At 42.8% G+C, this 13,062-nt stretch overlaps 1 protein-coding gene and 2 long non-coding RNA genes across 4 annotated transcripts in view; 1 reads left to right on the forward strand and 2 right to left on the reverse strand.

Moving 5' to 3' along the window:
• Positions 1–10,376, forward strand: part of COL1A2 (collagen type I alpha 2 chain) — a gene marked incomplete at its 5' end in the record, with an annotated part of 36,013 nt that extends 25,637 nt beyond the window's left edge. For both annotated transcript variants that reach the window (XM_080817966.1, XM_080817967.1), the window contains 18 exons: positions 173–226; positions 326–379; positions 476–583; positions 974–1,027; positions 1,896–1,949; positions 2,929–3,090; positions 3,690–3,797; positions 4,461–4,568; positions 4,944–4,997; positions 5,085–5,192; positions 5,350–5,403; positions 5,778–5,885; positions 6,351–6,404; positions 6,501–6,608; positions 6,918–7,176; positions 7,583–7,767; positions 8,448–8,690; positions 9,391–10,376. In XM_080817966.1, the coding sequence (XP_080674092.1) occupies positions 173–226; positions 326–379; positions 476–583; positions 974–1,027; positions 1,896–1,949; positions 2,929–3,090; positions 3,690–3,797; positions 4,461–4,568; positions 4,944–4,997; positions 5,085–5,192; positions 5,350–5,403; positions 5,778–5,885; positions 6,351–6,404; positions 6,501–6,608; positions 6,918–7,176; positions 7,583–7,767; positions 8,448–8,690; positions 9,391–9,537 (2,022 nt within the window). In that variant the 3' untranslated portion in view covers positions 9,538–10,376. The remainder of the gene's footprint in view (positions 1–172; positions 227–325; positions 380–475; positions 584–973; positions 1,028–1,895; positions 1,950–2,928; positions 3,091–3,689; positions 3,798–4,460; positions 4,569–4,943; positions 4,998–5,084; positions 5,193–5,349; positions 5,404–5,777; positions 5,886–6,350; positions 6,405–6,500; positions 6,609–6,917; positions 7,177–7,582; positions 7,768–8,447; positions 8,691–9,390) is intronic.
• LOC308351982 lies at positions 22–8,120 on the reverse strand. The gene is made up of 3 exons (XR_013967623.1): positions 7,979–8,120; positions 6,475–6,615; positions 22–224 (listed from the first exon to the last, which is right to left on the reverse strand). It is a non-coding gene; the product is annotated as an uncharacterized lncRNA (long non-coding RNA).
• Positions 9,944–13,062, reverse strand: part of LOC308351981 — a 61,383-nt gene continuing 58,264 nt past the window's right edge. The window contains exons 6-10 of the long non-coding RNA XR_013967622.1: positions 12,663–12,839; positions 12,331–12,420; positions 11,534–11,617; positions 10,196–10,273; positions 9,944–10,069 (exon numbers count right to left, since the gene is read on the reverse strand). This is a non-coding gene — a long non-coding RNA (uncharacterized lncRNA). The remainder of the gene's footprint in view (positions 10,070–10,195; positions 10,274–11,533; positions 11,618–12,330; positions 12,421–12,662; positions 12,840–13,062) is intronic.

Here is a 13,062-nt window from a genome sequence, read left to right on the forward strand (position 1 = left end):
AAAAATGAATACAATATTAAGCACAGTAAGAATCCATTTTATTTTACTCCCTGAGATGTGCATTGGTTTTCTCTTTGGACACAACTGCAAATTCTGCTCTCTACCACTGGTCCCTCTCCCTACCGCCTCTGTGAGCATTGATGTGACAAACTCCTCTTTGGTCCCATTATAGGGTGAAGCCGGTCCTGCTGGTCCTGCTGGTCCTGCTGGTCCTCGAGGTAGCCCTGTAAGTGGAAACCTGGGTCATCCGGGACACTCATAACTTTTAGACCTTAATGAACCTAAGATCGCTGTGCCATTCTTAATATCCCTTCCTCCCACCCAGGGTGAACGTGGTGAGGTCGGTCCCGCTGGCCCCAATGGATTTGCTGGTCCTGCTGTGAGTATCCTAGGACGCAACTTAATCTGAAAACATCCTCAAGCTGGCAAGTAGAGTGAGCTGGGACACCTGGACACAACTCTTCCTCTCTAACAGGGTGCTGCTGGTCAACCTGGAGCTAAAGGAGAGCGAGGAACCAAAGGGCCCAAGGGTGAAAATGGTCCTGTTGGTCCCACAGGCCCTGTTGGATCCGCTGGCCCCTCTGTAAGTTGAATTCACTGTAGTCACATGGTCTGTGTCATTACCCATGAACTCTTATAATTCAGCATAGATCAATCACGTGCCTGCTGTGTACCAGGAACATACTAGATAGAAGACGATTTTAAAAAATAAGAATTAACATTTGCATTCCACTTTATACTTTGTAAAGTTTCATAAACATCATCTCCTCTTACTTCTTTAGTATAACCCATGAGGGTGGTCGCACTGAAGTAAGGACATTTATTTCATGACACAGATGATCAGATGATCATTTTTAATTTCTGAATTGGTCTTTAATAGACATGGGAATGATTACCTTTGAAGAAAAAAGCAACATTTATAGGAAATGTCTTGTGACTGGACCCCATGTTTTTTTGGTTTGTTTCCATTTAGGGTCCAAATGGTCCCCCTGGTCCTGCTGGAAGTCGTGGTGATGGCGGTCCTCCTGTGAGTATTTCAAGGGACTCTGATAACATGTCTTTCTTTAGAATCTATTAAAAACAACTTGAAAGTTTGGAGATTTTTGGTTAATTCTGAACTATACTCAGGAGACTCTTGAGATCCAGGTTCACTTTTTTTCAGAGGAATTCTGATACTGAAGTTAGATCGTGGGTTACTAATCCCAACTGAAACTCATGCAGTGCATGTTGCTACCGCCTCACCTGAGATAACAACCAAAGTTAACCCCAGGTTGTTGAATTGTGAAATGGGTAAAAATAATTTCTCTGGTACCCCCTGTCCTTTTGCTGATGCCCCCCTTCTCCTGCCTGACCATGCCCTTTCTCTGACCTGCCCAGTGCTGTTACACTGACTCCTTGAGGACCCGAACCTCCCTAGAAATGAGCTGCACTCACTCTTTCCCGCTCTCACTGGACTGCAGTTAATACTCTTGGTCTGTTCTTGTACTTTCCTCTGAAAACAAAAGTACTTCTCCAGTGTTCATTTCTTTCGTACCCAGCCAGGTGGTTAGGATAGCATGGTATAAGACATTACACATCAATGTGTAATAATGGCATGGTGTCTTGTCTTCTTGTCCTTACAAGCGTCAGGTTATATGGTAGCATTTCAAAAAGGACCATCAGAGCCTTAATGCAAAATACGGGTGTTGCGACAGGGGCGTGCTGCTGGAGAGAGGTGCAGACATGGAGGTCTTCAGAGTCCTTGTTAAATAATACCCTGTATGAGGCTGCCCTACGTGCTCCTTGGTCCATCCTCGGTCACGTGTATTAAGGGTTGGCCAGAGGAGAAATTTCCATCTTACCCAAATCCCTAGAGTTGGTGTTGATTGTAGAACTTGACTGTGCTTGCTTCTTAGGGTGCCACTGGCTTCCCTGGTGCTGCTGGACGGACTGGTCCTCCTGGGCCCTCTGTGAGTAAATCACTTCAAAATATGTCATTTACTCTGGCCAAAAGGCCTTGTTTCTAGTAGGAAACTGGCAAGAAACTCTCTGGAAACCTGCTACTAATATTTTGCTATTACTTTCCTGGTCTGAAATCAGTTTTCCTGAAACATTAAGGCAAAATCATCACAGATTATATTTTATAAGATCAGCTTAAGAGGCTTTTATTCATGTGAACACAAGTCCCCTTTTAGGGGCATGGTCTCTTCGTTAAAAATAAAAAAACAGAACAGTTTTAGTCACATATCAGATATTTCTATATCTAATTACCCTTTATGGCCAACATTCTGCCTCCGTTGTTAAGGTATAATTGTTCCTGAATTTAAAGGTGGTTTGGCCTCTAATTTAATTCTGATTCAGACTCTCCTGTCAGGACTCAAGAGAATTTAATTAATTACCAAGGATTAAGTCTTCCGGTTAAGGTTTCAGGGAAAAAAAAATAGCAAAGATGTTGATTTCTTGGAATCCTTTTACAGGTTCATAACAGAAAAATCTTCATTCCCTGTAGGCATTTAATTAAACCTAGTTGAGAGCATATCTGATTCCTCAATTATGAACAAAATGCCAGTATTGGTTTTCTTCAAAAAGAAATGAGCAGAGTCTTCCCAAACCCAAAGTCCCATTCATTTATGACCCACTCATCTCACTCTCCAGAGTTCTCATTCCAAGATGCCAGGGGCCCGGTAGCACAGCATTTCTTCTCCTCACAGACATTTGCTGTAGCCTCGAACGCAATTAGTCACCTTCTCACAGCCTCGGGAGGAGGAGGACAGGGAGTTGCCTCTCTCCATTAGAAGGAATGTGACAGAGCCTCAGCAGGGCCCCGGAATGGCCAGGATATCATTTTGTTGCTTTCAGCTATTTGCATCTTCCTCTCTAGAACCTCAGCAGCTCTCTCCTGGGTCTGCGACCATTAACAGAATAAATGACTCAGTCATTTGTTCACAGGGTATCACTGGCCCTCCTGGTCCCCCTGGTGCTGCTGGTAAAGAAGGACTCCGTGGGCCTCGCGGTGACCAAGGTCCAGTTGGCCGAACGGGAGAAACCGGTGCACACGGTCCCCCCGGCTTTGCCGGCGAGAAGGGTCCCTCTGGAGAGCCTGGTACCGCTGTAAGTGATTTCAAGCTCTTCTCTGGTAATACCTCATACTGAATTAAAGTAAAGCCTTTATGCAGATCTTCAGGTGGCGTATCTCTGTTGATGAGTAAGGCAGGCTTTCACGTAGAGCTCAGTCAAGCCAGGAAATCTGTCCAGCATGTACTGAGCTGTCAGAGCTCTGGCAGTTGCTTAGAAGGCACTAGACGGGGATGACGATAAATGAAGGAACTCACTGTTTGATCAGAATGGCACCTCACTTGTCCTGGGATTAGAACAGAATCCCACTGCCATGGCCATCCTATTGTAAACGAATCAATCTCCGTAAGCTACCGATGTCTTAAACACGCTACGTCTGGTATTATCGTTACTCTGAAATGTGCCTTTATGAGACTGGGTTCAGTTAGAGGCCAAGGTCAAAACTTGCTTCTTGGCATAGATTCTGTAAAAACTCTATTGCACCACCCCGGATGGCTTCATTAATCTTGGTCACATTTTTCACTCTTGTCCCATTGGTCTCAGGGAGGAACCAGGTACAAAGAAATATACTTGCCAAGCCAACCTGTATTACCACCTCTTGGCTCCCCAGTGATAGTATTTTTCCTCTTTTTCAGGGCCCTCCTGGCACCCCAGGTCCTCAAGGACTCCTTGGTGCTCCTGGCATTCTGGGTCTCCCAGGCTCTCGAGGTGAACGTGGTCTACCAGGTGTTTCTGGATCTGTGGTGAGTGTTTGACACCATTCTTCTTCTCATTAACATAATAAAAGATTTTAAAAGCTGCCACTTCAGATGTGACAGATTGATCACTGAATAACTCCACTTAAGATTTTTTATTCATGGCATTTTCTTTATACAGATCACATGTCACTTATCTGAGAAGCTTTAATACCACCTTCCTTAGACACACGCTATAAAGATACAGCTTAACATTATGCAGAATGATTTTTGTTCTTTTTACATGCTTAAGAACTATATAAGCTCTAATTGCATTTACTCCTCTGCAGCATGAAATGCTGGCATCATTTATCCTGTAGGAAGAATGAAACTCTGGAAGTTCTGAATCATTCCATTAAATCTGATACATGACAGCAACTAGGAATCCTCTCATCTCCATAAATTCTCTCAACTTTGTGAATTTATTTCATTGGCGATATCAGATACAACCAGCCTTACCTAGTATGGAGTGACATTCCAAACTTATATGAAGCTGGCCATCTGAGTGTGGAGGGCGAGGAGAACACGAATGATGCTTCTTGCCATTCTGTGGCCCATTCCCTCACTGCACTTTCTCTTTTCCAGCCAGTATCTCCTAGCCAGGATTGTGCTGGGAGGGTGAGATTTGCACTCAATCCAACAAGAGGAATGTTTCATCTTCTTTGCCTCTAGGGTGAACCCGGACCTCTCGGCATCGCTGGTCCACCTGGGGCTCGTGGTCCCCCTGGGGCTGTGGGTGCACCTGGAGTCAACGGTGCTCCTGGTGAAGCTGGTCGTGATGTGAGTCTAACACGCGGTCTGGACAATCAAACCCAGCTGTGTTCCACTGTGCACAGCTTCATGTCCTCAGCTGAGTTCCTCTTATTCCAAGTCTCTGAATAAGATGGTCTGTGTCTCCATGATATCTATGTGTCCTGACCATTCCTGCTATTGGAAATATGAAAAATTACTTGGGCTGGGTGGTGGGGGGATGGCTCTTTAAAACACATCTCAGAAAACGAGCCTGGCAAGTTCTAACTGGCAGGTCCAACTGTCAGTCTGACTGGCGGTTCACTGTGGAGCACGGGGAGGGATGAAAACAGGGAAGCTGAACTCTAGGGGCTGGTGAGGTAAAGAGCCTCCCTGAGCACCTTAACCGGTGTGGTATCTTCACAGGGCAACCCTGGGAACGATGGTCCCCCAGGCCGTGACGGTCAACCTGGACACAAGGTCAGCACACCTCTTTGTGTTTCTCCAATTTAAAAGTGACTAGAATCCAGGCCTGCTGGATACTAAACTTCACTTTGCCTCTGGTAGGGAGAGCGCGGTTACCCTGGCAACATTGGTCCCGTTGGCGCTGTGGGCGCACCTGGTCCTCATGGCCCTGTGGGTCCCACTGGCAAACATGGAAACCGCGGTGAACCTGTAAGTTTGTAAATACCAGTCCCTTGGTGCTGTCCTCCTTGGAGGCTTCACTCTGACCTCCCCACACTCGGGAACTGTGGGGCTTTGGCGGGGGGAGGCGGGGGTGGGCAGGATTGGGCTTAGCTGACAAGTTCGGTTTTGCTTCTCCAATTTGCAGGGTCCTGCTGGTTCTGTGGGTCCTGTCGGTGCTGCTGGTCCAAGAGGTCCTAGTGTAAGTACATGGTGAAAATTTCTTCACAGATTAACATTTAAGGAAACTCAGTCCAGACTGAAAATAAATAATGTATAGGCTAGACTTCATGTTTTTCAAAAAATTCAGTCCATGTAGAGAATTGCTACAACTAGCTTCTAAGTCTCTTCTATTCCAGATCTCCTCTGCCTGTTTGTATTAAATAATCACAAAAATCCAGCCACTTAAGGGAGAGCTCAACTAAAGCAGATCAGGGGAATGGATGGCTGTAACACCCATGTGGTTCTCAACCCTTTGCATGTCTTGAGTTCGCTCTGTAAACGATTAAGCAATGTTTGTGAGAAAGTGTCATTTTCAAAGGAAGGTAAATTCTCTGTCCGCCTTTTTCTTTGCAGGGCCCACAAGGCGTTCGAGGTGATAAGGGAGAGCCTGGTGACAAGGGGCCCAGAGGTCTTCCTGGCTTAAAGGGACACAATGGACTGCAAGGTCTTCCTGGTCTCGCTGTAAGTAAAGTGCGCCCTTCCTGCATGTATACGGCTCTTAAATGATCTTCCTCATATTTTCACTGCTCTTGCTCTAAAATGAACTGCATCATATTCACTTCCCATTCTCTGGCTGACTTCATCTCACAGAGATAATGCTATTTCATCCCAACACAAAAAGGTGCGGGTTAAGGGAGATCGAAATATACATATATTAAAATCTCCTGGCAACAATGTCCTTCAACCCCACTTAAAATAAATATAATTAGAGGAATGACTAATATGGCACAGCTGAAATAGCTTGTAGAAAAAAAATATAATTGAATATAATAGACATAATGGGAGAAAAGAGCCCCATTTTACATTTTCAATTTTCTCAATCCAGAGTCCATTGAAACTAAAGTTTTCCATTCAATTTAAAAAAAAAAAAATCCATTTGTCGACATGTGTTCTGAAAGTGTGATTTTTCCTGTCCTCTCTTTCAAGGGTCAACATGGCGATCAAGGTGCACCTGGTTCTGTAGGTCCTGCCGGTCCTAGGGTAGGTCAACCTAAAAGACCTTGGTCTCTGAAACTGAGCTTATGGCAGGGAGGGATTTTTACTGACTCACTCAGACTTGATGTCCTTCTTCCCTAGGGCCCTGCTGGTCCTTCCGGCCCCGCTGGCAAAGATGGCCGCACTGGACATCCTGGTACAGTCGGACCTGCTGGCATCCGTGGCTCTCAGGGGAGCCAAGGTCCTGCTGTAAGTACTGTTCCATGAAATAATAAAGAGCATCACGGGCCTGAGGAATATTCTCTTCAGACTAGCCCAAGACAGCTGTGACCACACATTCAAGTAGCCCCCCCACTTCCATATGTTTAGTTCTAAACTGTGTAAAGATCATACAGAAGGAGCTGTACAGTCCCTGCAAGTATGCCTGGGATCAAGTTACTCTCTTTTACTTATTAGAATGTGCTTGTGTGTAACACTTGGCTGAAAATTTGCTGTCACTGACGTCTCTCACTGTGACCAAATATGAAACCTCCTCTTTTCTTGCTCTCACCTTTGCAGGGCCCTCCTGGTCCCCCCGGTCCTCCTGGCCCTCCCGGCCCAAGTGGTGGTGGCTATGACTTTGGTTACGAAGGGGACTTCTACAGGGCTGACCAGCCTCGCTCACCACCTTCTCTCAGACCCAAGGATTATGAAGTTGATGCTACTCTGAAATCCCTCAACAACCAGATCGAGACACTTCTTACCCCTGAAGGCTCAAGGAAGAACCCAGCTCGCACATGCCGTGACTTGAGACTCAGCCACCCAGAGTGGAGCAGCGGTAAGTCAGGATATCCAGGCCGGACCAGCCCTTCTCACAAGCTGGGCTTTGCAAAGTCCGTTCCCATGGACATTTACATTGTAAATTTTGGGGGTAAAAATTGCATTATCTGGAATCATACCTAATTAATAAAGCCTTTTCCTCTCCCAGCCAGCACCTAGTCCCAGGCTCCTCTTCATATATATTTTTGCCTTTCTTATGGTAATACACTCTGATTTGATTTTTCATGGAGGAGAGGAGAGGAGGAACTGTCTAATCCTAAAAATAGCCATCCTCTTCCTCTTAAATGTGGGGTACACAGTATTACTTATGGGAATTAAAATCTTTGTCTACTAATTATTAGAACCTATGCTCCAGTCAAGGAGAGGCTTTCTGAGTTGGGTCTTTTTTTTTTTTTTTTTTAAAGGTTACTACTGGATTGACCCTAACCAAGGATGCACTATGGATGCTATCAAAGTATACTGTGATTTCTCTACTGGCGAAACCTGCATCCGGGCTCAACCTGAAAACATCCCAGTCAAGAACTGGTACAGCAATTCCAAGGTCAAGAAGCACACCTGGTTAGGAGAAACTATCAATGGTGGTACCCAGGTGAGGAATCTTACAAACACTCCTTCTCTCCTACTAAAATATTAAAGTTGTTCACTTTTTAATGATCTGCATTTTAATCCTTTACCAAAATGGGATTATTAAAAAGAACCTGCTCTCTTCTTGGGTTTTGGTTCTGTGCTGGACTGCACATTGAAGATGGAGTGACTGGAAAATCCAGACAATCTAAAGTTATTATTCAAATTGGACTTACCTGATAATCACTGGAGAAACTAATGCCATTCAGCATGAGGAAGTGCCAGCCCGCACACTACATACGCCCATGCCTGTGTAGTCTCAGAACATGTGCTCTTCTGAATTTTTAGTCAAATGTCTTCACCAACTTTATTGAATGCCTACTAGTGGGAATCAGAAAAAGAAAGAGGTCTGACTCTCTCCTTGCTCTCTTATTCTAAAGAAGAAACATACACATAAAGTCTTATCTAAAACAGGTGCCTTTTTGAGATCATCTTGCCTCAGTCTGGTAGTTGCTGTGTGCCTTCTAGGGAACTAATATTGCACAGACAAGGGAATTGAGTTTCCTTTGTAGAAGCATCTTTTCCCCAAGGTTCAGATCTGAGTCCATCATTCCTTCCTACAGCAGCCTTCTTTTCCCCATCTCTTTTTTGACTCCTAGTATCTGAGTCCCTCTCCACTTAACTAGCATTTCTTATTCTCTGTAGTTTGAATATAACACTGAAGGGGTAACCACCAAGGAAATGGCCACTCAACTCGCCTTCATGCGCCTCCTGGCCAACCATGCCTCTCAGAACATCACCTACCACTGCAAGAACAGCATTGCCTACATGGATGAGGAGACTGGCAACCTGAAAAAGGCTGTCATTCTGCAAGGTTCCAATGACGTTGAACTGGTTGCCGAGGGCAACAGCAGGTTCACCTACACTGTGCTTGCGGATGGCTGTTCTGTAAGTCATAGCAACATATGGGTAAGGGGGGGGGGGCTGCAGTTCTAGCTCAGACCACTGCATGAACAGGTGAAGGAGAGACATACCTTATTCAATCCATTTTTGTAAGTGTATTTATTTAAATTCAGATGGCAAGTCCAGAGGAATTCTTATCAGATCTTGCCTTCGGAAATTCCCTGAAAAGCTGAACTACATACCATGGCTGTGCATTAGCAGTTTTTCTTTAAACATGAGTTTGTTAAATGATGAGGGCTTCCTGGAACTTAAAATTATTTGAGGTTAAAAGGCCCCAAGGTATAATTTATAGTGATATGCACGTTATTTGACTTCATAGTATTGTCTGCATATAATATACATTGAAGAAAAATTAAAATTTACTCAAAATATACCCACCCAGCTCTCCCTACCAAGACACACAACCCTCAAAAATGATACTGTAGCAATAAACCACTTGGAATATGTAAAAACACCCCTGATGCCTCTGTTTCAAAGATGAACATGGTGATCTGGGACACACTTCAGAATGAACACGCCCAAAAGTGGTTCTTAACTATCTCTATAGTGCTACATTTTATATATATATATATATATATATATATATATATATATATATATAATGTATAAATATATGTTACACACACACACATACATATATACATATTTTTTATATATTCATATATATTTTTTCTTTTTCAAACAGAAAAAGACGAATGAATGGAGAAAGACAATCATTGAATACAAAACAAATAAGCCATCCCGCCTGCCTATCCTTGATATTGCACCTTTGGACATCGGTGGTGCCGACCAAGAATTCAGGGTGGACGTTGGCCCAGTCTGTTTCAAATAAATGAACTCAACCTAAATTAAAAAAAAGAAAAGAAATCTGAAAAAACTTTCTCTCTTTGCCATTTCTTTTTCTTCTTTTCTTAACTGAGAGCTAAGTCCTTCCATTTCCTCTGCACATCTACTTGCTTAAATTGTGGGCAAAAGAGAAGGAGGAGGATCGATCAGAGCATAGTGCAATATGATTTCATTCATTCCCTCCCCCACCCCCCCAAAAAAAGATTTGGAATTTTTTTTCAACACTCTTACAACCTGTTGTGGAAAATGTCAACCTTTGTAAGAAAACCAGAATAAAAACTGAAAAATAAAAACCATGAACATTTGCACCACTTGTGGCTTTTGAATATCTTCCACAGAGGGAAGTTAAAAACCCAAACTTCTAAAGGTTTGAAACTACCTCAAAACACTGTCCTGTGAGTGTGATCCACATCATTAGGTGCTGACCTAGACGGAGATGAGCTGAGGTACTTGTTTTGTTTTGTTCAGAATACAAAGGTGCTAATAGTATTTCAGATACTTGAAGACCGTTGATGGTGCTAGAAGAATTTGAGAAGAAATAATCCTCTGTAATGAGTTGTATTGTGTATTCTTTTTTCATCTGATTTAGCATCAGTATTTTACATCTTATTCCCAAATAAAAGTATGCAGATTACTTGCCCAACCTTGTCCTCTTCTTTAAATTCAGCATTTGTTCTTTGCCAGTCTCATTTTCATCCTCTCCCGTGGTACCAAAAAGAAGCCTTGTTCTCGGACAAGCAGAAAAATTAAATTGTACCTATTTTGTATATGTGAGATGTTTAAATAAATTGTGAAAAAAATGAAATAAAGCATGTTTGGTTTTCCAAAAGAAAATATCGAGTAGAATTCCTTGCTTCGATGCTCTTTGTAATATAAATAATGGATTATAGCATCTCTACCAGCCATTAGACTGAATGTTTCTCATTAGGTAGAAACTATGCAAAAAAGGCAATTTGGTACAGTAGAAAGAGCAGAGAAGGACGACCCAGGAGATCTGAGCTCCAGTTGTGACTGCTCCTTGTGGCTAAGTGACCTCGACCACTTCACCTTTCTGTGTCTCAGTTCCCTACCTACAAAATGGGGGGAGATTCCCTCTCCGAACTATAAAACATTTGCCTTTCTCAAAATACTAAGACTTAAGCAAATAGGATTGTAGACCTAAATTTATTTCACGTGGAGATCCACAGAACCTTATGGTTTGTTATCTATTAAGCACTTTGAAACAGTGGCTGAAAGTTGGTCTATGTACAATTAATACTATTAACTAAAACAGTTTCAAATATTCAGTAAAAATGCCATACACTTAAATCTGATGCAAGTGAGTACAATGCCTGTGAGGAGGTAATGTGTGTGCCGTCAATCAGCAGAGACAGCTGTGGATAATAGTACCATGAACACCTACCTGCCAAATCAAGTTCATTTTCCTCCCCTGCACCTTTCAATGACATCTTTAATACACTTAAACATAGTAATGTGTCAAGTAAAATGTTAAGATTCATTTAGAGCTTATTTCCTGTTGCAGAACATAATTGTGATTGTAATATTTGCCTCCTGAAATAAGTCATCTCAAGATTCAATTAATTTCAAAAGCAAAAGACTGAACATGGTGAAAACCTAACATGAGCTCTAAAAAGTCAGCAAGGTCCACTAACCACATGGTAACTTCAGATTATGGTCTGTCCACCACCTGAATCGGAACACAGGGATGCTTTTTTAAATGCAGATTCCCAGTTCTCGACCACCAAATTACAATTTAGTAAGGAATCCATATTCTTAAGCACCTTGCAAAATTGTGTTGTGCATCCATCCACTGGGAAACCACTAGATACGATGATTTCCATAGCCCTTCAAAGTTCTAACAGTTTGTATCTGGCAAGAATGAAGCAATATTCCTGACCAAATGACACAAAGAAAACAAAACCCCTGTAATCAGAATATGAGTGCTCCCGACAAATGAACTGAAATGGCCAGCGCAAACTTACGTGATAACCAGTTAGAAATCTCTGGGTTTCTTCAGTCTGTTATGCCCTCAGGTCCACAGTCCAAGAAAGCTGGCTTAACGAAGGCTAAAGCGAAGAAGGAAGAAATCATTTCCTGAGTACAAGCTGAGAGCCAAACACTACGCTAGATGTTAATAATGCTTTGTCCAACTGAATCCAAACAGGCAGACTTCTTAAGCCAAGAGGCATTAATAATCACTTAATCCTGAGTGTGGGATTACAGGAAAATAGTTCTAAAAACAGTATATATTGTATATCTGATAAATACATACCTGCATATCTGATAAATAACAATGAGGAAATAAATGATGGTATATCCAATCAATACTAAAAAGGAATAAATAATGGTATGTCTAACAGACAGCAATAGGAAAAGAGTGAAATCTATCTTGATATCCCAATAAAATTTATGAGGATGATTAAACAACAAAAAACATGCTTAGAATGGGATGTTATAATCTTTAAAATATCACATTCAAGTACACTGTCATTAGAAATCTATCAAACATGCAGATCAAAATGCTAAGAGTAGGTGCATTCATGGAGGAATGAAAGGAACGACTTTTACGCCTACATTTTCCAAATTTGCTCTAATGTAGTTATATCACCATCATTTACAACAAATTTACCCTTAAGATATAATGAAAAGAAATAAGCAGCAAACAAGTGAAAACAACCGTGGCTGAGGAGTGGCCATCTCCAGGACAAGCGTGGCCCATCTCCCACCCACTTCTCTTCTGTAAGAGAAGGAAAAACCCAGCCCCCGAGTCATCACTTACTGTGACCTGGCCACATGTGGGACCTCAGGGAGGGGAGCACAAAGCTATACGTTCCAGGCGGCAGTACCCTTAGGGGGTTCCATAGTACGGCTGCAGAGAGAGAATAAAATAATGTGTGAACACAGTATTAAACAAAGTGTCCTCTGAGGATAGCAGAGGACACAATTAATGAGAGGGAATCACAGAAAATGAACCTTAGCTTCATGCAGCAACAGTGACATTTGGGTTTAGCTGGGTAGCTTTTGCCAGAGAGCTCATTTTACTTTCAAAGCCTCTATCTGGCCAGAGGCTTCTTCTCTGGAAGCCACATATTAGAACTGTCTGGTACTTACCAAGCCAGGAGGTCCACTGTGAGTGTTCCCGGGGCCTGGGCCGAGCCCTGAAGGCTTGACCCTTGCACGACCAGCCCCCTGTCTTTAGAGGCTAATCACCAGGCCCAAGGGACCCTGCTCACGACATTTCCTGACCCTTGGTCCCATGAAGGTCAGCCGCCTCTAACTCGTGCCAGTCTGAGAGGGAAGAAGATTGCGTATGAGAGAAGGAAGGAGCAGGTAGCCAAGACTGGAGGATGAGACATTAATCAAGTCTGGTAAAAACGGTCATTTAAAATTCTAAAATCAATACAGCTAATGCATTGGCAAAGAGCAAGGACACCTGACCAATGCAGAACACATTTATTATCTTTAATGCCAAAATACTGTTTTCTGCTATTCCATTTAATATCACTGAAAA

The sequence above is a fragment of the Martes martes genome (genome assembly GCF_963455335.1).
Source record: "Martes martes genome assembly, chromosome: 11".
NCBI lineage: Eukaryota > Metazoa > Chordata > Mammalia > Carnivora > Mustelidae > Martes > Martes martes.